At 46.0% G+C, this 24,508-nt stretch overlaps 2 protein-coding genes across 2 annotated transcripts; both read left to right on the forward strand.

Annotated features, from left to right (window-relative positions):
• The first annotated feature begins 631 nt into the window (after positions 1–631).
• On the forward strand, positions 632–15,382 carry BTBD1 (BTB domain containing 1). Its single transcript, XM_081124382.1, has 8 exons — positions 632–1,116; positions 2,922–3,078; positions 5,992–6,097; positions 6,811–7,008; positions 7,566–7,758; positions 12,036–12,123; positions 13,063–13,209; positions 13,681–15,382. Exons 1-8 carry the CDS (start codon positions 719–721, stop codon positions 13,834–13,836), a joined length of 1,443 nt encoding a protein of 480 aa, XP_080980508.1. The 5' UTR covers positions 632–718; the 3' UTR covers positions 13,837–15,382.
• A 1,002-nt stretch (positions 15,383–16,384) lies between these two features.
• On the forward strand, positions 16,385–23,941 carry LOC308550556 (UPF0235 protein C15orf40 homolog). The gene is made up of 4 exons (XM_081124492.1): positions 16,385–16,519; positions 17,484–17,610; positions 19,559–19,686; positions 20,265–23,941. The coding sequence occupies exons 1-4, from the start codon at positions 16,406–16,408 to the stop codon at positions 20,358–20,360; spliced, it is 465 nt and encodes a 154-aa protein (XP_080980618.1). The 5' UTR covers positions 16,385–16,405; the 3' UTR covers positions 20,361–23,941.
• Positions 23,942–24,508: the final 567 nt, after the last annotated feature.

Genomic DNA, 24,508 nt, shown 5'->3' on the forward strand with positions numbered 1-24,508 from the left:
CATGTGTTCCGCTCGTCGCTGTAGTTCACCCCCAGTGCTTTGCACACACTTTGCACGAGCGCTGAACTGAGTTCAATGGCATCTGGTCAAACGCGAGGCCCGCGGGGAGGGGTCGCGGGGGCGGGGGACCCCCTCCACTTCCAGGGGAGAAACTCCTGGAGGGGACGGCCCCAGAAACCAGTGTCCCAGGTCCCCGAGGGGCGCTGGAGCTGGAGCTGGAGGTGGCGACCAAGGGCCCGGGGGAAGGGCGAGGCGGCGGCTGCCAGCGCCCCAGGTGCGAGGCTGCACCTGCAGCTGGGCCTGGCCGCGCGCGCGCCCGCTCCAGGCTGGCGGGGGCGCGCACGTCCTGTCGGGACAGACGGGAGCGCGCACGTCACGGCGGACGCCGGGCGCGAGGGCGTCAGGTCGCCGCGGCGGGGTCTCGCGCAAGTCAGGCCCGGCGGGGTTGCATACGTCATGTCGGGACAGACGGGAGCGCGCACGTCACGGCGGACGCCGGGCGCGCGGGCGTCAGGCCGGGAGGGGTCGCGCACGTCAGGTCGCGGCGGCGGGCGGGCGGGCGCGCGCCGCAGTTCCGGCCGGGCGGGGTCGCGCGGCTTCCGGAAGCGCCTTTCCCGGAAGCCTCGGGGGCGGGGCGGGGCGCGGCGGGGCGGCTGGGCGATGTCGGCCGGGCGGCGGGCGCGCTCTCCGTAGCCCGGGGCAGCCGCGCCGCGGGAGGATGGCCTCTCTGGGGCCGGCCGAGCCCAGCGAGCAGGGCCCGGGGTCCGAGGCGGAGGCGGGCGCCGCGGGGCCTCCGCCGCCGCCTCCGCCTCAGCCGCCGCCGCTGCCGCTGCAGCGGGAGCCGCTGTACAACTGGCAGGCGACCAAGGCGTCGCTGAAGGAGCGCTTCGCCTTCCTCTTCAACTCGGAGCTGCTGAGCGACGTGCGCTTCGTGCTGGGCAAGGGCCGCGCGGGCGCCGCCGCCGCCGGGGGCCCGCAGCGCATCCCCGCGCACCGCTTCGTGCTGGCGGCCGGCAGCGCCGTGTTCGACGCCATGTTCAACGGCGGCATGGCCACCACGTCCGCCGAGATCGAGCTGCCCGACGTGGAGCCCGCCGCCTTCCTGGCGCTGCTGAGGTGAGCGGCCCGCGCGGCCTTGGGGCGACCTTGGCGGGAACCCCGGCGCCCGCCCGGCCTGCGGGGCCCGGCCGTTGGGAGGCGCCCTCCCCGCGCGTGGCGGCGGCCGGTGGTCCCGACGCGCGTCGCAGGGCGGGGGCTGGGCGACGGTCTTGTCGGGTCCCGACTCCATGGCCCTTTTGTTTCTTTTCCTTAAAAAAAAACACAACAAAACAACACGAAAAAAACCCCCGCAAAACACACGCGCGAAACTCGGACCCCTTTCCCACCAGCGCTAAGTGTCCGCCATCAGCACGCAGCGGGGAGAAAAGAGGCCGGAATGAGCCAGCGTTTTGTAGACGAGGCCCCGTGGGCTTGAACTGGTTCTGCTTTTTTTTTTTTTTTCCTTTCTTATGTTTTTATTGATTTAGGGGAGAGGGGGAGAGAAACATCGGTGATGAGCGTCGTGGATCCGCCGCCTCCCGCACGCCCCCTGCTGGCGATGGCGCCGCGCCCCTGCCGGGGATCGAACCGCGACCTCCCGGATCCCAGGTCGATGCTCAACCGCTGAGCCACACCTGCCGGGCTGGCTGTGCCTTTTTTTTTTTTTTTTTTTAAAGCAGATTTTAAAATATATCTTTATTGATTTCAGAGAGAGGAAAGGAGAGGGAGAGAGAGATAGAAACATCGATGAGAGAGAAACATCATCAATCCAGCTGCCTCCTGCACGCCCCCTACTGGGGATCGAGCCCACAACCTGGGCATGTGTCCCCACCGGGAATGGAACTGGTGACCTCTTGGTTCCTGAGTTGATGCTCTACTGCTGAGCCACACTCGCCGGGCTTCACTGAAGCTTTTAATCAGTCAGTCCTTTCCCATCCATAGCAAATGAGTGAATTAATTTTAGGGTCCTTGACATGTCCCTGTTTTCAGTGTAGTCATGGTACTTGTCCTTCTCCAGATTCTCTCGTTGTTCTCGTCCGAAAGTGATAGGTAGACTGATTTTTAAACTTAGGCATTGGCTGGCTGTGAAACACAGGTGCTGTACTTACCCATGACTGTGACAAAAAGATGCCTCATAGTTAGTTCTTGCTGAGGTGGAAAAGCAGGTTAGCTTGGGCATAGTTTTATTGTGTTTACAGGTTGAATTAGTTAACATTAAAGGCCTTTGCAGAGACTCTTATGCTTTATCTGCAGCTCTGTAGAGGTGATTTATCTAGTGACCTAGTTGTCAAGAAGCAGGAGACTGGAGGAAGGGAGCATTGGTGTGATAGTATTTTGAGAGAAAATTGGACCTAAGTACCCCACAGCACATAGCAACATGGGGCCACTTAAGATATTATTAAATTATTTTATTCTTCCAAAGCCCCAGGACTCTAGTCTTGGTCCTAATACTAATTCTGGGATAAGGCTGAAAGGTTAATAGACGCCCAGAATAAGAAAACACTGCGATCTGGAAGCAAATGAATGTTTCGACATTTAGAGGTGTGAACTTCAGTCCTCTGTAGATTTGCTTAAGTGAGGAGCCGTAAGTGAGCCACTGTCATCCGCAGCCTCCATAGGGTGCTGAAAGACCTCTGAAACTTTGGCTTAGAGAGATGGGCCTGTCTCAGGACCTTGGGGAGACTGCCTCCCTCTCAGGGTTTGGTAAGAGGAAAGGAGGGTGTGTGTGTGCAAGTGCCCTGGGGCCCTGTAAAGTCTGATGCACTTTTCAGGCTTTCAGTTTGCTGATTGTCTTTTGAAACTATTCCCCAGAGGTTGAATGTTGATGGGTTGCTTATCTAACGCACCGCTGACCATCTCTGCAATTTCCAATTGCTTTCCAGATTTTTGTATTCAGATGAAGTTCAGATTGGCCCAGAAACAGTTATGACCACTCTTTATACTGCTAAGAAATACGCAGTCCCAGCCTTGGAAGCACACTGTGTGGAGTTCCTCACCAAGCATCTTAGGGCAGATAATGCCTTTATGCTACTTACTCAGGTAAGCCCATGTACGTGAGCTGTGTACCATTGTAGCTTGAAAAATTGAGTGTAACTATATATGAATGTTTAATATTTCCTGGTGAATTAGTTCTAGATCATTATTTTAAAGTAAATGTAATTATTCTTATAGTACCATTCAGGGAAATATGTCAGATTTATATGATTTTACAGTAGAAAAGCAGCTAGAGTTAATACAGTTTCATATAGGTAAAGACACTGAAGCCTTATAATGAGTAGGGTGCTGTTGCTCAAAGTTCTGTAGCTATTTAGAGTTGGACTTGGGATTAGGGTCCAGTGTGGGTCAAGCTGTGATTGAGAGGCTGTAGCATGAAGTTTTTCAGACATCTTTTTCCTCAATTTTTGTTGGGTCCAAGGGGTTTCATTATGTATAGAGATGATCACTTAACTACTTTATTTTAAAAGTTGAGTCATAAAATTCAGAAACCAATAAACTAAACTTTGACAGTTGAAATAGGCTTGCTGGTTCAGTAGGTCAGAGGCGGGGCTGAGAGTCTGTGTTTCTAACAGGCTTCCAGTGGTGCTCGTGTTTCTGGCCCACACTTTGAGTTGCAAGGGTTAACAGATCACTGGGGGACAAAAGAAGGAGCCTTCCAGTGCCTTGTTGGTCTGAGAGCCCAGTATTACTCCAAATTTTTATTGGTGGGGTCATGTGAATTACCCAGCAAACTGTCATGTGAACTCCTTGCTCCTGCCAAGTGAGTCATTTGAACTGGGCCTGTTCATTTACTGGAGAAGACCCAGCTTCACTCGAGCACAAAGGGCCAGTGTGCTGGGCCAGCATGGTTTGCACAGGGAGGACACTTGTGATGAAGTGGTACCATCACAGTGATGTCTTATCAGTGATGAGGCCAGGCTCTAAGTAGCTGCGGTAGATTCCATAGGATACTTGATATTTATTGCCTGTATGACCTGAGTGATTGAAGTATTGCTACTCTGATTAAAGTTATTTTTACAAAAATTTGTTTTTCTTAGAGTGAAAGATGAAGTTTTGCGTGAAAGTAACTAAAAATATAGTTGACTTGCCATTTAAAATATTTGCTCATACTAGAATTTGAATGGTTATAAATGTACTATTTTTCATATTTTAAAAATACATGAACTGGGATCCTATGCTAGAAGGAACGTGTTATAAAAACCATTATTTGGTCACTTGACAAAACTGAATACAGGTAGTAGATAAAAATACTGTATTGTTTTTTACCGAAGTTAGCACTAATAAGAGAATATCCTTATTCTTAGGAAATGCACATTGAAGTATTTAAGGCTAAGGGTTATGATGTATTGTAATTTATTCTGAAATGGTTTGGACCCCCCATATGTATACACATACATGTATGTATATAGCACATATAGCCTCATTTCTAATGCATTACTTATTTTGATCATTAATGAGCCCTCTGGTTACATAAGGCAGACACTATCATCCCACTTATGTGTACATCATTTATTTTGTTATACAGATTTCTATTTAGAGCTAAAATTTATTAAAAATTTGACTAAGCAAATTAATATAAACAAGCTTGGTGTATAATCTAAGAAGAGCATTTACAAACACATTTGAGTATGCTATAGTTTTAAGAAATGTTCTGATTTTTAAAATATGTGTTTATACGTGGATAAACATAATGCGAACCATATATTAGATATATATTTAAAATTTAAGCCAGTGTGTTTAATGTATTTGTTTCTCCCCCATAAAACACTGGTAACCTTTTGGTGTAGGGATGTTTATCATTTGTTCAGTAGCATCTGAGTTATCGAATCCTTTGAAAATGAATTTTACTTTAAAATTAAATAGTCATCAGCCACACCAGATAATGTTGTCATTTACAGTGTGGTTAGCCAGTTGGCAGTATTCTCAGCGGGTTTCTGGACTATCCAGCGTGAATGCCTCTGAGCATTTGGTGTTTGTCCAGGCTGTTAAATTAAACAGCTGACACTAGGCCAGGATGAAGGACTGGCCTCCCTATAATCATCTCCTTTTTCAGTGTTTAAAATCTCACTTGAGTTTAGATTCCACTCCCTGTTCCCCCAGCTTTTTAACTATAAAAAAAATTATAATATGCATCCAGATGAAGCACATGTGAGCTTGACTTCCGACTTCCTAAAGCCTAGGTTAGCTTTGTTGGGATCTTACAGTCTGCACTGTGTTGCTCACTATGTATTATTTGCTTATCATTAAGTTTGTGGGATTCATCATCTTGTGGTGAGAAGTTGTAGCTTTTCACTTTCGTTGTTGTATAATATTCCATCATGAAGTGATATGGATCTGTTTATCTGCTCTTCTGTCGTCAGGTCTAGTTTTTGGTTAGGTTCCCAGAGCTTTCATGCTCTAAAATTCTTGTACTTTATTCTCTCCGACCAATCAAAATAGAAAATGGAAAAAAAATATCTGATCTCTTTGTACTAGTATGCTTGACAGTTGATATTATTGTTTAGTGAAAAGATCCTAAGACATGGCTTTATGTGCTGGCTTTGCAACATAGCTCGCTTGATAACAGGCAAGTCAGAACACCTCTGTGAGCCTCTGTGTCCTCATCTGGAAAATGGAATAACAGTGTCTCCCTTATCTGACATAGAGTGTTCTTTTGGGATTCAAAAAGTGGTGCATAAGAAAGTGGGTAGTGTGTACATCAGCATATGGAGATGCACATAACAGGGCTGGCAGTGTCGATGTGAGTTGTTATCTCAGCAGGACGTTTGTACTTTCAGTTATTCATTTTTGATTGTGGAATGAAAAGTTTTAAGAATATATAGATGTTATAACTATTTTAAATAGGTGTTTTTACATAATTAGCAGTTATAGCCATTTACAGTATTAACTTTGAAAATACACAGCCTGAAGACAAAATAACTATGGAAACAAAATTACTGTCTTTTTAATGTTTAGGCTCGACTGTTTGATGAACCTCAGCTCGCTAGTCTTTGTCTGGATACCATAGACAAGAGCACGATCGATGCGATAAGTGCAGAAGGGTTTACTGATATTGATATAGGTAAGTTCACTGTGAATTGAAATTTTACCTGCAAGTGCAGTCAGGCCTCACTAGTCAGCCTTGGTGGACGAGCTGTTCTTCAACTAGTGTTTTTTTCCAGATGATCTAAGTCTATCCCTTTAAGAGTTTTGCTTTCTTTATTTTGGTGAGATATTCCTAAAAGTCTTAACTATCTCCTTGCCTTTTAAAAGCTGTCAAATCAAATACTTATTGACTGCTTACTATGCACAGCATTTTACTAGGATCCTATTTAAAAAAATAGAAAGGAAAGATACAACTTTTCATACGGAAACTCTCATCTAGTTGGAGAACCGGGGAACAGGTATATGAAAGTTAAGATTTCAGACATTGCTAGAAGAGATGCCATATGACAAAATGTGATTTTTGCCTTTTCTGAACTAGATATATAGAAAATAATTACTATGCAAATTCAAGACACAGGTGGGAAGTGTTATGAAAACCTTGACAGGAGGTCTGATCTCGACTTTGGATAGAACGAGGGGAGGGCGCTGGGCACGTGGGGCAGGAAGGTGGGCCTGCGGAGGGAGGGGAGGTCGAGGCGGGCCGCGGCCAACGAGGAATAGGGAGTCTCTAGTTTTACGAGTCTAACCCTATTTTTACTGAGATTTGAAAACTTTATATAAGCAAGCTGGTCAGACTGTTTTGTTAAAGAGCAAGGTATTCCTGATTTGTTTTGTATTTTTCACCTGTAGACACACTCTGCGCAGTTCTAGAAAGAGACACACTTAGTATCAGAGAGAGTCGGCTTTTTGGGGCTGTCGTGCGATGGGCAGAAGCAGAATGTCAAAGACAACAATTGCCTGTGACCTTTGGAAACAAACAGAAAGTTCTAGGAAAAGCACTGTCCTTGATCCGGTTCCCGCTGATGACCATTGAGGAGTTTGCAGCCGGTAAGGCTATACCTTGACCAAAATCTATGTGAAACTGTTTTAGTGGGCGGCCAGCCAGTCTCCCTGTCCTCAGAAGCAGTGAATGGGAACCTGTAAGGCATAGGATAGGCTGCTTCCCTGGCTCTTCCCACTTCAGCTCTGCCCTCTGCTGATTTCTAAACCTCAGAGTGAAAGCACTATCCCGTTGTTTGGATTATAACCTCAGACAGGTACTGGGTGGGGAACAGAGAAGTAAAAATAGCTCTGGCTGCCATCGTAAGCCTTTTCCCACCACAGGGAATGTGTCTTCTCAGAGTAGGTGAGTGGATGGAAAAATCCAGGCTTTCATCTAAACTGTGATTTATTAATGATTTTAACATTCACATTTTATTAGGCTAACCTCAAATGGATTTAGAAAAACTGTACCATTAAATATAAGGCTAAGATTGTCCGTGCTGACACCTGTCTGTCACTGTTGCTCTCCACCTTCCAGATGTGAATTCACGTCATGTGGAATTACAGCCGTAGGAATCGAACTCCAGGTGCTTTCATTGAGGTTTATGTTTTTATTTCTGCAGGGCCTGCTCAGTCTGGGATTTTGTCAGATCGTGAGGTGGTAAATCTCTTTCTTCATTTTACGGTCAATCCCAAACCCCGAGTTGACTACATAGACCGACCGAGATGCTGCCTCCGAGGAAAGGAATGCTGCATCAGTAGGTTCCAGCAAGTGGAGAGCCGCTGGGGGTACAGTGGGACCAGCGATCGAATCAGGTACCTGGGCTGCTGTTGTGGACTCGGCAGTGGGCAGGGCGGCTTTTGTCCTCACACTGTGGGAGGTAGTTAACCAACATTTTATTTTATACTTTGTTTAATACACTTCTCATTTAATATAAGAAAAAGTCAGCGAGGCATACTGGTCTCCTCACTGGATCATGAGGGACGGGTGAAGTAAGAAGGAGCTGGGCGGGGCCTTCTGTCACCCAAATTCTGATTGGATTCCCACTGCGGGTGCGCTGAGATCAAGACCTTTGTAGACCAAACGCTGTTTTTACAGTCTTAGGGCTATAATTTATTTAATACATTTTAATCTTACGCTGTTTGGTGTGAGTGTTTTCTTTACACAGACTTTGCATGGAAAATAATACCTCAGTATACATTTATAGAAGCTTTGAAAGGAGAAAAAATTCTTAAAAGATGCATGTGTATAATCCTGTTAGGAATTATCTTTGTTGTGTTTCTTTAGGTTAAATGTCAAAGTAGAATACATAGCAGTTTTCATAAAACATGCCTTTTGGACTTTCACTTATTTAATAGCACTTTTATATGAAACTAGAAACTTACAACAAGTTTGTCAGAAACGGGACTCCGAGGGGGAGGGGACCCTTACAGATACTGGATAAGGTGGAGGTGGAACAGCACTTGTGGACCATTTAGTGATCATTCCCGGCGAGAGTGCCATGTCTGAAAACTCACATGAGGACATGGACTGAGTGTCACAAAAAGAAACAGTCATAAGTAACTACTTTTACTAAATAGAGTAGAAATAATTTAAGCATTCACCCCAAGTAGCTAGAGAATGAATAGCAAAAAATAAGAGAGTGAGGAGAGAGATAAATGTAGAAATCAGTGAATTAAAAAAATAATAGACTTGATAAATCCATAAGCTGGTTCCTTAAAAAGAAAGAAACCTCTGGCAAAGGTAGTGAAGAAAACAAACATATTTAGAAATAATGGGAATATCATCACATGCTGAGAAGGTTTTTATTTTGACTCTGGGTTTACTCTGTTAATACGTTGAACATCTTGATGGAATGGATCATTTTATAGGCAAATGTAAGTTATCAAAGTTGACTGAAGAAGAAAGCCCGAGTAGCCCCATTACCATGGAAGGAACTAAAAGTTATCAGAGAACTGCCCCTTCACAAGGTGGTTTTCACAGGTGAGTTTTATCAAAACATCAAGGAACAGATCGTTTCCTTGAGCATTAAAAGGAGAAAGTGCTTATTCGTGAATTATTGAAAGAACTATAACCCTTATACCAGAATCTGACAAGACAAAAAATTTGTAGATGAATCTCACTTATATAGGAGGAGAAATTGCATGTAAAATATTAGCATATTGACTCTAGCAGTACCTTGGAAAAGTAATACTGATGAGCAAATAGAGCTTATTTGTAGATTGAAAGAATGCTCGATATTAGAAATTTATTAATATAATTCACCATCGTAGCAAATCTAGGAAGGAAAATTTGATTATTTCAGTAGTTGTTAAAAAGACTTGGTAAAGTTTCACCTTCGTTCCCCGTATAATCATTAACAGACTAGCTCTCAAAGGACACTGCCGTAAGACTGTTGAAACCGTAAGACAGGGATGCCTGCTCACCTTGCTGTTCTTAGCAGTGTTCAATCTCGTAGTTACAAACAAGCGTTTCACCACATGAATTCTGACAGGACACTTACACGTTGATGGGACTTTTTGGGAGACTGTCCTAAGCACTGCGTAAGTCTGGTGTCCCTGGCCCCCTGCCACAGTGCCCCAAAACCTTTGTAAAAACAAAGCCTCCTTGTGGCTTCTGAGAACAACTGATCCACCCGAACGACCTCAGCATCAGTAAAAATGTAATAGAACCAATAAGAGCATGGTGACCACTTATGAAATATGCATGCAGCAACCAGTGATATTCTCTATGTCATCAGAATTCAGTTAGAGAGGTGGCGATTGTGCTGGTTCACAACAGTGTGAATGGACTTAGCGCCCCTGAACCTACACTTAATGCAGTTAAGATGGTGCATTTTGTTATATGTTTTGCCACACACAAAAAAGTTTAAATTTTCAATTACAATATTGAGTGAAAACAGATTCCACGTACCGTAGTAACAAATAACAAATAGTGGGGTTAAATCCTATAAGAAGTATACAGTATAGAACCTTTACGGAGAACTGTAGAACTTCGACTGGGATCAGTGTCTTTCCAGACGGGCCAGTGTTTTCAGAAGTCACATGTTCTTTGGGCGAAGGAGTGGCTTGGCAAATTTATTCTAATGGGTATCTGGAAGAGTAAATGGTTCTTTTTTAAAAAGAGCGTATGGATCAAACGTAAGTACCCTAGAGCTACACTACTTCAGTGCTGTATGGAAGATGCTACAGACCTCAGAAGCTCACCTAACATGGTGAGCATGTAGAAGGTGAGGGCCGGTCAGCCACCGGGAACATAAAGTTAGATCCTTACTGATGCCCTCTACCAAAATTGTATACATTAGAATTGTAACACTAAACAAACAAAGCCACAGAGGTGCTGGAACAGGGCAGTGTGTGTTTAGTATGAGGAGATAAGCCTCTAAACTTGGCATAGGTCATAATTTGACTATGAAGAATTTAACATTTTCATGCCCAAGTGCACCATGAAGTCAAAAGGTAAATGACAGAGCGTTTTGTGACGGGTGTTGCTGACAAGGCGTAAGTAACTATATAACGTCGTCTTTCAGAGGAAAATGGGGAACACGAGTGAGTATTTCATTAAAGAGAAAACCCAGTAGACAGTAAGCATGAGGAAATTATTAACTCATTAATAATCAAAGGAACATAGACTTTGTTAATCATCGGTTTCTCAACGGCAAAAAGAAATGAACATTCTCGTGGTTGTTGAGAGTGAGATGGAAATGATTGTCATTTCTTGTGTGTAGAGTGTTGTAATCAATTTGATGATGTTTAGCGAAAGCCTTAGGAATATGCCTTTCATTTCCCCAGGATTCCTGCTTCCAGGGATTTATTCTCAGGCAGCAGTTAGGGCTCTGCAGAATGATGTGGCTGTGAGGTGGTTCATCATGGCCTTGTTAGGTGGTAACCAAACCTGCGGGTGACAGCCTGGCTTACCCAACAAGCAGGGGTTATTAGTATAGTGAGTTGGTACTAATCTTTTACCTTTTTACATGAAAAAGAAGATACAAAAATATATTCTGACATGGTTTTAAAAATAATGCCTATATGTTCATAGAAAAAAGCCTGTTTTCCTATTAAAAACAGAGTGGAAAGGAAATGTACCAGCAGGTAAGTGGGGGCTCTGTCTGGATGGTGGAGCGAGAGATCCTTTACATTTTCCTCGTTTGTTTAACTGCACTTTCTTTTTTAAAGAGACTATGTTGTTTTTTTACAATAAAAAAAGGCATATAAATAATATGCTCAAGGCAGTCCTCATGGTGTCCTGGGATTTAACATAGTGGTGAGAACATGGGCTTTTGGCCCAAGGAGACCTGGAATGTGGCCCAGCTCTGCCACATGTTCTGATCGAGGCAGTTGGCTTCTCCAGTGACAAAAACTGTGCATAATAAAATAATACCGTTCCTTAGTTTATAAGCTGTGGTGATTGAAGGAAGTAATTCATGTGAAGGACTGAAGCCCGGCACCGGCACAGGAAGTACTCTAAGGTGCTGGTTTTTAACTGTTAGAACTGCACTGGACCTGCTGGTGGCTCTATTGTGAAGTCTCATCCTGTTTACCTGTTAGTTAATCCTGTCCCCAGCCCTCCGCCAGCAATGTGTGCTGCAGCAGCCTGCTTCCTTCACAGCTCTTATCACCATTTACAATGATTTGTCCCTGCGTCCTCCGTCAGGCTGTACATGCCGTGGGGTGGACACTGCCTTGGTGACCATCGCTTCCCCAGGGCCAGGCTCTCAGTCTGCAGGCCCTCAGGCAGGATCGTCATGGGGAGGGAGGCCTGGGACTGCAGGGCTGCTCCTGAAGGAGGTGTACAAACTTACTGGGACAGAAATCGTGGCACCCAGTGGGTATTTAGGTTAAACAAATTCCTTTGACTCAAAAATGTATAGTAAGAAAACAAGTTCTCCTTCAGTTCCCATTAAGCTAAAATTTATTCTCTCGAGTTTTTTGTTTTGTTTTTGTAAACAGATGGTATTTCCAAGGATGTCTAATTCATGGTAGTTTTTCTTTTTATGAGCAAAAGTAGATGTTCCTGGTAACACTTAAAAAGCTTATAATATAAGCCTTTAGGACTGAGTGGTGGTGTCATTTTGTATTCGGTTCTCTCCCAGGTTCACGGTTAACAGAAGAGTCTCTGTAGTCGGGTTTGGCTTATACGGGTCTATCCATGGCCCCGCGGACTATCAAGTGAACATACAGGTACCTCTTCCCCACTATATCTCATCTTGAAATGCAGCAAACCTGTCATTTCACCCTCCAGATTCAGTATAATTATCAAAGGAACAGAAAGCCTCTTAGTAGCATTTTAAGCCTAGAGAGTTCTGGTTTATAATTGACCTAAAAAACCTGGTTTCAGAAAATTGGGGTCCTGAGTCCTTCACGGGGCCTTTAACACAGGAGCTCTCCTTGCTCCAGGAAGCCCCTCCCTTAGTCCTTCCTGCTGGGCACTGGCCGTCGTAAGCCCCCCTGCCTGCCTGGTGGTCCTTTGCACTCTGCGGCTTAAAGCTGTCTCGTTCCCGCTCTGGTCTCTGCCTGCCTGCCTACCTCACGTCACTCAGATACGACCCTGCTACCTGATCCGCACGAAAGTGAAACACCCCTCCCTTTCCTTCCAGTCGGCCAGGTCCCCACATTATTGATTGCACACCCCAGTGAATTGTTTTTGAAACACATCAACATGTCCTTTTATTTATAAACTTTACATGTGCAGTGCTGTACTTACGTAGCACACAAACTAAAATGCAAAAAACAGAAATGAGAGAAGTAAACAATGTTTCAAACTTTTTATCAGCAGAAAAAACTACCCTATCTAAAATCTTATTAACAAAGTATTTTTAATAGTAAACACCTTGGTGAACGTTGTGATTAGAACGCATCTTTAGTTTTCAGAACACACAACAATTCAAAGACTTGGTTCTATGACAGCTGAGTAAGACACCTCAGAACCTCAAAGATACCCTGCTCCACATGAAGAACTGCATTATTACCTGTGCTGATGAAATCTTGCTCATTTTAAATCTTATCTGCTAAGGTTTATAGTGAAATACATTTGATAAGTTTACATCACTCATTTTTTCTTCTATGAAACTTTGTTTTAGTTGGTTTAACTTAAATGTAACTCTCTCTTTAAAATTACAGATCATTGAGTATGAAAAAAAACAAACCCTGGGACAAAATGATACTGGATTTAGTTGTGATGGGAGCGCCAGCACGTTCAGGGTGATGTTCAGAGAGCCCATAGAGATCCTGCCCAATGTGTGCTACACAGCGTGTGCAACCCTCAAAGTAAGTCATCCAGAACGTTCCAGACGGTGGACACGGGGCCCATGTTTTCCTCCTGCATGTCACAGAGCGAGTTTATTTTATTTTATTGATTTTTTAGAGAGAGAAACATGGGTTTGTCGTTTCACTTATTGATACATCATTGGTCACTTCTTGTATGTGCCCCGACTGGAGATCGAACCCACAGCCTTGGCCTATCGGGACGACACTCTAACCAGCTGAGCTACCCGGCCAGGGCATAACTATTTTCTTGAAACCATTTCACTGCTCTCTAATAGCTGAGCTCTCTATTCAGTAATTTTACTCATTAATTACCTTTGTAGCAAAAGTATCATTTTCATTAAATGATTGACATAAAATTTTATACCGGAGCTATAAGGTAACATGTGAGTAGATCAGTAATCGAATTAAAACACCACTTTAAATTGAGTGCTTATTAAAGGAAACATGCTAATGAGCTCTGTCCTTGCCTAGGGCCCAGATTCCCACTATGGCACGAAAGGGCTGAAGAAGGTAGTGCACGAGACACCTGCTAGCAAGACCGCCTTTTTCTTCTTCAGTTCTCCTGGCAACAACAATGGCACTTCAATAGAAGACGGACAGATCCCAGAAATAATATTCTACACATAGCTTATCACATCCTACACCTTGGCTCAACCGTACCGTGCAGTGTAGTCTCGAAGGCATAAAAAACTGGCCACACACAAAAGTTTGAGTGTGATGAATATTTATAGTTTTAAGATAAACATCTTAGTTTCTTAGAGGAGATAGATAAATGTTTATTTAAATCTGTGTATAATTTCAACGCAGATTTTCCATTTTCTTATAACATTAGGGGAAAGAAAACTGGGTTTGTTTAGAAACACCACCACGTGTTTCAGCTTTATCTTGTATAATTTCACAGACTGACTCGTGGTCTTTCAACAGTTTTATAACTGAAAGAGTTTTGTTTTGTATAGCTGGTTCGTTTTGTTTGAACTGTTTTGAAGGTTAGGTGAGATGACATGGGTCAGTATTCCTATAGAATTCCTATTAACTCAAATAGCTAATTTCAGACAATTAGGAAAACTGACCTTATATTTGGAGTTTTGAAATATCTGGTTGTTAGCATTTGGAATATTGCTAGAAATAGGCCTAATAAATGCCTAAGAAAATTTTCAATGCTTTTACAGAAAAGGATATTTTGTAATAGTATATTAATGTGTTACATAGTTCAGTTTTAAACTACAAATGGAGTTTGTACAAATTCACAATAATGTGATATAAAGAAGGATCTAAGGAATAGTCTAAGACTAGATTCTTTATCACTGAACCACACCACTGTACCTGTTTGTATGGGGGATGCTGCTGAGAGTGCCCAGGGTAGAGGTGAGGATGGTGAGGGGGGTGGTGACGTAGACACACACGTACGTTCAGCATTGGGGCGATGGCCTTACACAGCAAGACACAGAATAGGGCACCAACATTTCTAACAACTGCTTTGAAATTTAAAGAGATCCGAGAGAATCACTCCTGCTGCAGTGACACCGTGCTTGGCCGCCTACACAGCTGTATCCAAGAAGTAAACCATGCTCAATGTTCATGACCTCACAACGTCCCAGGTACAGCCGGATTAGGAAGGGGCAGGAAGGCTATGTGGCAGAATGATATTTGTACACTTTTTTACAAAGCAGAGTTTTTATATAAATAACATTCTTTTTTTCTTTTGAAAGCAGTTATAAAAAACTTACGTGTAATTACGTTCAAGGTATATCAAATAGTTGTGGAAGATGGTTAAAAATCACTTTTAAGTATCAACTTAACTAGAATTCATGTTTTCTAAATAATGAGGATATAAACTTTTTCACTTAAAGTAGCATTTCATTATATATTTTTAAGAAGGTAGAGGCAGCTTGTGGCAGAGGTCTCTTGGAATTGCTGAAGAAAAGGGGTTTTTCTACCCTGGTACCATGACCTCATGGACGTGAGCCTCGTTCGCGGGAATGCCTGGGATGTGAGGTTTGGTTACCCGGCCAGCACTGCCTGAGAAAGGAGGGTGTGCCAGAGAGGCCCCTCGGGCTCCCAGCGCTGGCCCCCAGCGGAGACCGGCCGCAGGTCGCTAGAGCAGGCACAGGAATGGCACTGTTTACTGATATGGGACATCCCTGGAATTTTTAATAAACATTACCCATTTATATTTTTCTGTCATTCGCCTTTTTTTTCTAAAAGTTCAGTGTAAGATGCTATTTTGGCACAAGGGCTCTAGGTAGCTGCGGTTTAACTTAATTGACCGAAGGAATGAACAGGGAATGACGCCTCTGCGGTAGGTCTGCCGTCACCGTCTCCACCGGGCCTCCGGCCTCGGGGCTTCCCCCGCTGGGACCTGGGAGGCGGAGGCGGAGGCTGCTTGTCTGTCCTGTGGCGGGTGGAGACCGCCTGCTGCTTAGTGTCGCGGTGGCTGCGGGCGTGGTGACCGCCCCACGCTGCCCTCTCCTCGCGCTCCGGCCACAGCACCGCGCTCCTCACGCGCCCCGCGGGCGGAGGAGCCTGTTTGAAGGTCACTGGCGGGGGCACGACTTGGGGCAGGTCTGCCTCCCGCGCCAGAGTCGGGGAGGTGCTTTCTGGGTCCCGGGGCAGTGCCGCGTTTTCTGCAGCTTTCCGGCGCTGTGGTTGCCCCGGGGTCCCCCGCAAGGCGAGGCTCGCCTGCGCTACCGAGCGCCCTCTGTGCCGGCCCCGCGGGCGGTGTCAGCTTCAACGCAGCCGCCGCGGGAGCAGCCCGGCCGGGTGGGGGGGGGTCTCAGCGCCCGCTCCCCACCGGGTCACGGGCCTCGGCCCCCCGCACCCCCGCTCCGTGGCTGGAGGAAGACGCCGGGCTCCTCCCTCGGGGCCGGACCCGCACCTGCCCGCGCGGAGCAAGGAGGGGGCGTCGCCCTGCTCAGCCTCCGGGTCACGGCCCCTCCGCCCGCCGCCCCCAGCGGAGTCGGGTCGCCCGCTCCCCAGTCGGCCTCCTCGCCTGCACTGTGGGGCGCCGGGCACCGGGGGCGCTCCCCGTCTCGGGGCGCCCTGGGCCCTTTCCAGGACTGGAGGGCCCCGCGGTCCCCGGGAGCCACGAGTCGTGCTCCCGCCGGCCGGCAGGTGGCGCCCTCGCGCCGGAGCCGAGGCGCGCCCCGAGGCCGCCGGGCGCGGGGAGCGCAGGCGCAGAGGGCGCTTCCGGCGCGGGATGCTCGGGCGCGGCGGCGCTCTGAGGCGGCGCGCGGCGGGCCCCGGCGCTCGGGCCCTCGCCCGGCTCCCCGCGGGCGCCGAGATGCCCAGGAAGGCGGGCGCGACGGGCAAGGCCAGTACCGGCCCCGCGGCGGCGCGGGGGCCGCCCTCTCCCGCCCGCCGCCGGGGGCTCCGTGCGCCGCGGCCCCCGCCCCGCGCTCCCCTCCCCCCCCCCGCCCAGAACCCGGGCCCCGCAGCCTCCCTGCTCCGCGGGGGCGCCCCGCGCGCTCGGGACGGGCTCTGGTCCCCTGGCTGCGGCCGGAGCTCCCGGGGGCCCCGCGGGGAGGTGTCGCACAGCGGGGGCGCGTGGTCGTGGGCTTCAGCGTCCCCGCCGTCCCTCCCTCCCTCTCCCCCACATCACACCCACGCGCGCTCGCGGGCCCGCGTGCTCACAGCCCATTAGCTCAAGCCGCGTGAGACAGAAACGTGCGTGGGGGCTTCTCTGCTTTTGCACACGGTGCAGAGCGTCCCCAGGCCCTTTGCACGTGCGGGGGGGGGGTGGTCAGGGGTCAGGGGACGTGTTAAAGCTGCTGCTCCAAACACCGGCGGGAAGCTCAGAGGGAACCGCAGGGGGCGGGTCGCCCCGGGCCGGCGCGGGGGCTGATGGGAAGGCTCCGCGGAAGGGCTGCTGGGAAACCGCGCCACGTGGCCGGGATGCCCGGACAGGGACGGTCAACCTGGCTGGCGGTGGGTAAGGTTGAAAAGGGGGTAGGGGCCCGGCCGGTGATGCTCAACGGTTGAGCGTCGACCTCGGATCCAGGTGATCGGGTTCGATTCCCGGTCAGGGCACAGGCCTGGGTTGCGGGCTCGATCCCCAGTGGGGAGCGTGCAGGAGGCAGCCGATGGGTGACTCTCATCATTGATGTTCCTCTCTCTCTCCCTCTCCCTCCCTCTCTCTGAAATCAATAAAGACATATTGAAAAAACAAGAAAGAAAGAAAGAAAGAAAGAAAAGGGAGTAGGGGACGAGTCAAGCGTGCGGGAGAAACGTTTTGTGACCTGCAGAGTTGTAAAGTGTGGTTGTCGGTCTCCTTCTAGGGTAAAAGCCAGAGCAAGGAGCCAGAGAGACCCCGTCCTCGCTCAGGTCCCGTGGCAGTGGATCCTCAGGGTTGTGTCACCATCGCCATCCACGCCAAACCTGGCTCCAAACAAAACGCTGTGACAGGTATCTCTGGAGGCTGGGGTAGGAGTCACGTGTGAACCACCTCTTGCCTTTGCTCTGCGTATACAGTCGAGTGTATTTTTCACATCTGCAATTAGAGGCTTTTTCGTTTCTAAGTTCTAGATGCTGATACCAGTGTTTAGAAGGGAATAGACCACGTTTAAAGCATGCCAGATTAGATGAAAAAAATCCATGGTATGTTTTCCTTTTTAAAAATGGGTGTGTTTTTTTTTTTTAGAAAGAGATGTGTAGCTTAGGTTATTAGTTTGTCCTGTTCCAGAACTGGAGGCATTGGGCAGAGAAAGAAAGGAGGTGTTTTGATGGAAATCATTGGTCAAGGAGGGAGAGAAAACCTGAGACCTGAGAGCCTTGATTGTCAACTCCCGTATCAACTTGTTTTAAATCAGAATGATACAGAACATTTCTGGGTCCAGTTCTTTCATCTGTCAGATGGGATCATTGGACTAAGTTAAAAGCTTTCAAGCTATTGCCTGGAGCCCAAAAGGTGCCTCAGGAAATCTCTTCGCGGGGAGGGGGGCAGACAGGGTTTCTGAGTAGCTGTTTTAAATGTTGAGATTTCAGGGAAATTGGTGTGTGTGTGGCAGGGAATTTTGAGTGAGGAAAAAAGTTTGAAAACCATTGATCTGAATGATCTTGAAGGTCTTTTTCACCTCTAAAACTTTGTGTTTCGATTTTAAAAAATATTTTGAAAACAAGACCTCAGAATTGGGGTGCTAGGCCCAGTTGTGTGAATGGCTATGCCAGCTTGGCCATCCCCTCCTTGGCCAGCGTTTTCTAAGTGGTCGCTGTGTGCTGTTGGAATACCATGTTTCATCAGATCTAAGATGCCATCAACTATAAGTACAGATGTATTTTATGGACCGCTAAGAAAAACAAAGTCTGCATCAATTAGACACTTTATTTCCATCTGTTATAAACACATCTGGATTTCAAGGAGGTTAAAATGTGAGAAAACGTACCCCTTAGAGTCAGTGACAGTATAGGACGACGGTGGTTTTACCTTATTCTTGTGGACTCTATGGCCAGGTTGCTCATAATCGTGAGTGTGTGGAAATGCCTGAGTAACCCCAGGTGTAGGACCAGCTCAAGCTCACTTGCAAACTGCTTTGAGCAAATACTTTTCAGAAATAACAGTGGAGGACCACAGGCAGGCTGCCCTTTATAAAGGCTGTATTGATGGGGGAGTCAGGACCACTCTTCAGAAGCAGTGTCTTTGTCCCTGGATGTCAAAGCATGAATTCAAATATATTTTTGATTCACAACATCACTTTCTAGCCATGTGACCGTGGGCCCATCTTAATTCTTGTTTTCTCATTTGTAAAATGGAGATAATGTTGGCATTATCTTCACAAAGTTACGAGGATTAAACAAGTTAACATTTTTGTAAAGCCCTTAAAACATGTTTGTGTGCCCTTAAAACTAGTGTGTGTAAGTGCTTTGTAAATATCTATTGAACATTACAATTTGAAAACATTAAAGAGGCATTTCACGTAAGAGACAAATCTAGCCCAGTGTGCCCGTTGTCCTGAAAAAACCCTGTGCAGTCCAGTGAGCGGACTGTTCACCCTCCTGCAGTGACATTGCTGGGGCTACCCCCCAGCTCCCGTCTCCCGATCTGGAGTGCTTCCTATCAGATAAGTGCACTTTCCAGTTTCCTGAATCCAGGGTACCGCCCAGGATTCTTTAGGTCATCTTGGTCAGCGGGATGGGGGTAAATACTGATCTTTTCTTTTCTGAGTTTGTTTTCTGTAATGGTGGAGGCATCTGTGTCATGCTTATGTTCCCCTCAGGTCTGATTAGTTTAATCCTTCATGTCTGCCTCTAACAGTTATTAGTTGAAAACCTGCTGTGTGCCAGTGCAAACTCTTTTACAAAATATCCTCCCTTCCTGAAGAACTTGAGGATCAAGTCCCCACTGTGTTCATTCCAGATTTGACAGCTGAAGCTGTAAGTGTAGCTGTTGCCGCGCCTCCATCCGAAGGGGAGGCTAATGCTGAGCTCTGTCGCTATCTCTCCAAGGTTTTAGAACTCAGGAAGAGTGATGTGGTTTTAGATAAGGTAGGTCTGTTTCTCTCTCTCGCTCTCTCTCTCTCAACATCTTTTTTTCAGTCCTCACCCGAGAATATGTTTTATTATTGATTTTTTTTTTTTTTTTTAGAGAGAGAGGAAGGGAGAGAGAGAGAAACATTGATGTGATAGAGAAACATCGATTGGTTGCCTCCCATACGCGCTCAGCCGGGGATTGAACCAGCAACGTAGGTACATGCCCTGACCGGGAGTAGAACCCATATCCTCTTGGTGCCCAGGACGACTCTCCAACCAACTGAGCCATGGCTCGGTAGCTTTGATTATTACACTTCAGTTATTTTTAAAATACTGCCCCCCCCCACCCTTTTCCAAGTAATGAAAAACCCTGGAGAGTTGTAAAATGTGTAGTAAGGTAGAATCTGAGAGGTAGTCTTTGGTTAGATCACAGTGGCTGGGAGAAAGTGGTAGCTAAGCTGTCAGGAAAGTTGCAGGCCACCTGTGGGAGCCCCACCAGGACATGTCTGCAATGCAGACAACTGAGTCCTGTTTCTAATAGTGTTAGAAAGCTTAGCGTGTTGTTCTCACACTGCCTTTTCCTTTTAATCCAGGGTGGTAAGTCTCGTGAGAAAGTGGTGAAGCTCTTGGCCTCCACAACTCCAGAAGAGATCTTGGAGAAACTGGAGAAAGAAGTTGAAAAAAAATAAAAGTAAGAAATGAAAAAAAGACATCCTTGAGAAACTTTTTTATTGCTAATGATGAAGAGGCTGCTAAATAGGAAAATACAGTTAAATGCACAGAAGAACATGTAAAAAAAAAAAAAGTATTTGAATAAGAGCAGTTCTCAAAAAGAGAAGTAGGAAATATAAAGGTACTGTACATTGGATATAGGTTCTAAAATCCTGGACCCCAAATCGCTTGGAACACGTTACTCTGATTTCAGTGGCGTTACGGAATAACAGCTGGGGAGGCCGTTCAAGAGGACCTGGTCCAGCCCCTTTCATTTTACATTGGTGCTTCTGATGTCTGGAAGTTGAGAGACACTCAGGATCAAACTGTGCTGGGTGACAGCTGGTGCACAGATGCCCTGACTGCCACTCGAATGCAGTTTATCCCGACTGTATTCACAGCACTTACGAAATTGCCTTCTAAGCCAGTTTACAAGTGACAGGAAGACTCGCCACTGTTCTTGCAGTCTTTATATTGTAAGATGCTTATCTATATGCAAAAATGTTTTCTGCGTCTCTTTGAAACCCTTGAGCGTTTCGTGAACAACTAAGAATAATCAAGACTCGGACAGGCATACCTCGCTTTGCCTCACTTCGCAGGTACAGAGGGGTGCGTTTTTTCCAAACAACTTGAAGGTTTGTGGCCACCCCGTATTCAGCAAGTCTTATCAGTGCTATTTTTCTAACAGCGTTCCCTCACTTTGTGTCTTTGTGACACATTTTGGTAATTCGCGCAATATTTCAAACTTTTTCATTATTGTGGTGGTCTGTGAACAGGGATCTTTGACGTTACTATTGTAATTGTTTTGTAGCACCACAAACCACACCCATGTAAGACGGTGAACTTGACCCATAAATGTGTGTGTTCTGACTGCTCTACCCACCAGCGGCTCCCCAGGTCTCTCTCCCTTTCCTTAGGCCTCCCTATTCCGAGATACAACAATAGTGAAATTAGGCCAGTTAATAACCCCACAATGGCCTTTACGTGTTCAAGTGAACGGAAGAGTCGCACATCTCTCACTTTAAACCAAAAGCTAGAAATGATTAAGCTTAGCGAGGAAGGCATGTCGAAAGCCGAGATAGGCCGAAAGCTTGGCCTTTTGCGACAAACAGTTAGCCAAGTTGTGAATGCAAAGGAAAAGTTCTTGAAGGAGATTAAAAGTGCTACTCCAATGAACACACGAGTGATAAGAAAGCAAAACAGCCTGATTGCTGATATGGAGAAAGTCTTAGTGGTCTGGATAAAAGATCAAACCAGCCACAATATTCCCGTAAGCCAGAGCCTAATCCAGGCCAAGGCCCTAACTCTCTTCAATTCTATAAAGGCTGAGCGAGGTGAGGAAGCTGCAGAAGAAAAGTTTGAGGCTAGTAGAGGTTGGTTCATGAGGTTTAAGGAAAGATGTCGTCTCTCTAACATAAAAGTGCAGGGTGAAGCAGCAAGTGCTGATGGAGAAGCTGCAAGTTACCCAGAAGACCTAGCCGAGATAATTAAGGAGGGTGGCTACACAAAACAACAGATTTTCAATGTAGATGAGACAGCCTTATATTGGAAGAAGATGCCGTCTAGAACTTTCATAGCCAGAGAGGAGAAGGCAACACCTGGCTTCAGAGCTTCCAAGGACAGGCTGACTCTCTTGCTAGGTGCTAATGCAGCTGGTGACTTTAAGTTGAAGCCAATGCTTATTTATTATTCTGAAAATCCTACAGCCCTTAAGAATTATGCTAAATCTACTCTGCCGGTGCTCTATAAATGGAACAGCAAAGCCTGGATGACAGCTCATCTGTTTACAACATGGTTTACTGAATATTTTAAGCCCACTGTTGAGACCTACTGCTCAGAGAAAAAGATTCCTTTCAAAATATTACTGCTCATTGACAGTACACCTGTTCACCCAAGAGCTCTGAAGGAGATGTATGATGAGATCAAAGTTATCTTCATGCCTGCTAACACAGCATCCATTCTGCAGCCCATGAGTCAAGGGGTAATTTCAACTTTCAAGTCTTATTATTTAAGAAATATGTTTCGTAAGGCTCTAGCTGCCGTGGATATCGACCCCTCTGATAGATCTGGGCAAAGTAAGTTGAAAACCTTCTGGAAAGGATTCACCATTCTAGATGCCATTAAGAACATTCGTGATTCGTGGGACGAGGTCAACATATCAACGATAACAGGAGTTTGGAAGAAGTTGATTCCCGCCCTCATGGATGACTTTGAGGGGTTCACGACTTCATTGGAGGAAGTGACTGCAGATGTGGTGGAGATAGCAAGAGAACTAGAGTTAGAAGTGGGGCCTGAAGATGTGGCTGAATTGCTGCAGTCTCATGATAAATCTTTAACAGATGAGGAGCTGCTGCTTATGGATGAGCAAAGAAAGTGGTTTCTTGAGATGGAATCTCCTGGTGACGATGACGTAAAGCTTGTTGAAATGGCGACAAGGGATTTAGAATATTATATAAGCTTAGTTGATGAGGCAGCATTAGGGTTTGAGAGGATTGACTCCAATTTTGAAAGGAGTTACACTGTGGGTAAAATGCTATCCAACAGCGTCGCATGCTACAGAAAGATCATCCGTGAAAGGAAGGGTCAGTCAGTGAGGCAACCTGCATTGTCCTATTTTAAGAAATTCCCGCAGCCACCCCAGCCCTCAGCAGCCACCACCCCAGTCAGTCAGCAGCTACTAACATTGAAGCAAGACTCTCCGGCAGCAAAGCGATTACGACTCCCTGAAGACTCAGATGATCATTAGCATTTTTTTTTAAGCAAGAAAGTACTTTTTAATTAAGGTACGTACATTGTTTTTCCCACACCATACATACATTGACAGAACCTGAGAAAGCAAAACTTGGTTCATCCTGCCCCTGGAGTCAAGGGCAGAAAACCTGGACTTCTGACTCCTGTGGGCCTTTCCTCCTTTGCCTGCTAGGGGCTGGAGAGAGACCAGAGCATGTAGGTGGCACCTTTGCAGTGTTCAAAATTTGCAACAGCTAAAACCTCAACAAACTTTAGGAGGCAGTCGTTTTCTGTGCTGTGGGCTCCCATCATCCCCCCTCTTACAAATTCTAGGGATTTTGGTTAAGTAGTTCCTTGAACTGTAATGCAGAATATAAATTTTGGGACCCACCATGGCCCCCAGTTCAGAGTTTCTTTTATATACATGTGCCTAGCCACTAAAAATTTAAGAACCTACATTTTCAACTTACATCCAATAGGTGGCACCATAATGCTAAAGCAGAGTCCTAGGGAGGGAGAGGAGAGACAGGTCTATGCGTATTTGTGTTCCTGATAGGACTGAATTGCTACAGTGTTTTATAAAATGAGGCAGCATGTATTAAAAATACCAGTCCTTTTAACCCAACAATTCTGCTTTTGAAACTACCCCAGAGAACAGAAAAGCACCAAAGGATATATGGACAAAAGCAATGCAGCCCCTATTGTTAGTAGGGGCAAAAAAGGGGAAACAACCTAAGTGTCTACCTATAGAATGATCATATTGTCAGTGGCAAGTCCATACTATAGAATGTTATTAAAATTAAATCACTAGTTATTCTATAACTGCTGACCTGGGCTGATGTCTGTTCTGTTGTGTAAACAAAGAATAATATAGGTATATGTGTGTGTATTTTTATATGTAGTGCAACCTTACTTTAGTAAAAAAAGGGAACATGTTTATGTCAAATTTAGATGGAGTCAAAGTATGAGTGAGGACTGAGTTACCAATGCTGTTAACTCTCTAGGCTAAATATCTGTAGTGTCAAGACCTATTTTCATGGAATAGCACTGGCTGGTTGCTGAGTGAGTTCACCAAGTGTGATACTTGGTTTATTAGGGCCTTTATTTTTTGTTACCTGAAAGGATGGCTCTTCAGGAAGGGGGGGAGGAGGGGAGAGTTGGATCCGGAGCGTGGAGAGGCCGTACCTGGAGAAGTCGGCCTCGGGCCTAGAGTGGAGCATGAGGGAAGGCGGCAGAAGGCAGATTTAGGAAGTTGCCTTTTAATTCCTTTAATGAAACTTGTACTCTGAATATTATTTCTAAACCAAGTAAACCTTTTCCAATGGGTATGAAAGACAATAATAAAAAGGCAAAAAGCTCATCTCACCACCTGAATGACTACGCTCACTGCCAAAAC

This window comes from Miniopterus schreibersii, assembly GCF_964146895.1.
Source record: "Miniopterus schreibersii genome assembly, chromosome: 22".
In the NCBI taxonomy this organism is placed as follows: Eukaryota; Metazoa; Chordata; class Mammalia; order Chiroptera; family Miniopteridae; genus Miniopterus; species Miniopterus schreibersii.

Coding starts and splice junctions, on each gene's coding strand:
- BTBD1 (XM_081124382.1), top strand. CDS start 719: ATGGCCTCTCTGGGGCCGGCCGAGCCCAGCGAGCAGGGCCCGGGGTCC. Junction 3,079..5,991: donor CCTTTATGCTACTTACTCAG/GTAAGCCCATGT, acceptor TTTAATGTTTAG/GCTCGACTGTTTGATGAACC. Junction 6,098..6,810: donor GTTTACTGATATTGATATAG/GTAAGTTCACTG, acceptor TTTCACCTGTAG/ACACACTCTGCGCAGTTCTA.
- LOC308550556 (XM_081124492.1), top strand. CDS start 16,406: ATGCTCGGGCGCGGCGGCGCTCTGAGGCGGCGCGCGGCGGGCCCCGGC. Junction 16,520..17,483: donor AGGCGGGCGCGACGGGCAAG/GCCAGTACCGGC, acceptor GTCTCCTTCTAG/GGTAAAAGCCAGAGCAAGGA. Junction 17,611..19,558: donor CAAACAAAACGCTGTGACAG/GTATCTCTGGAG, acceptor TGTTCATTCCAG/ATTTGACAGCTGAAGCTGTA.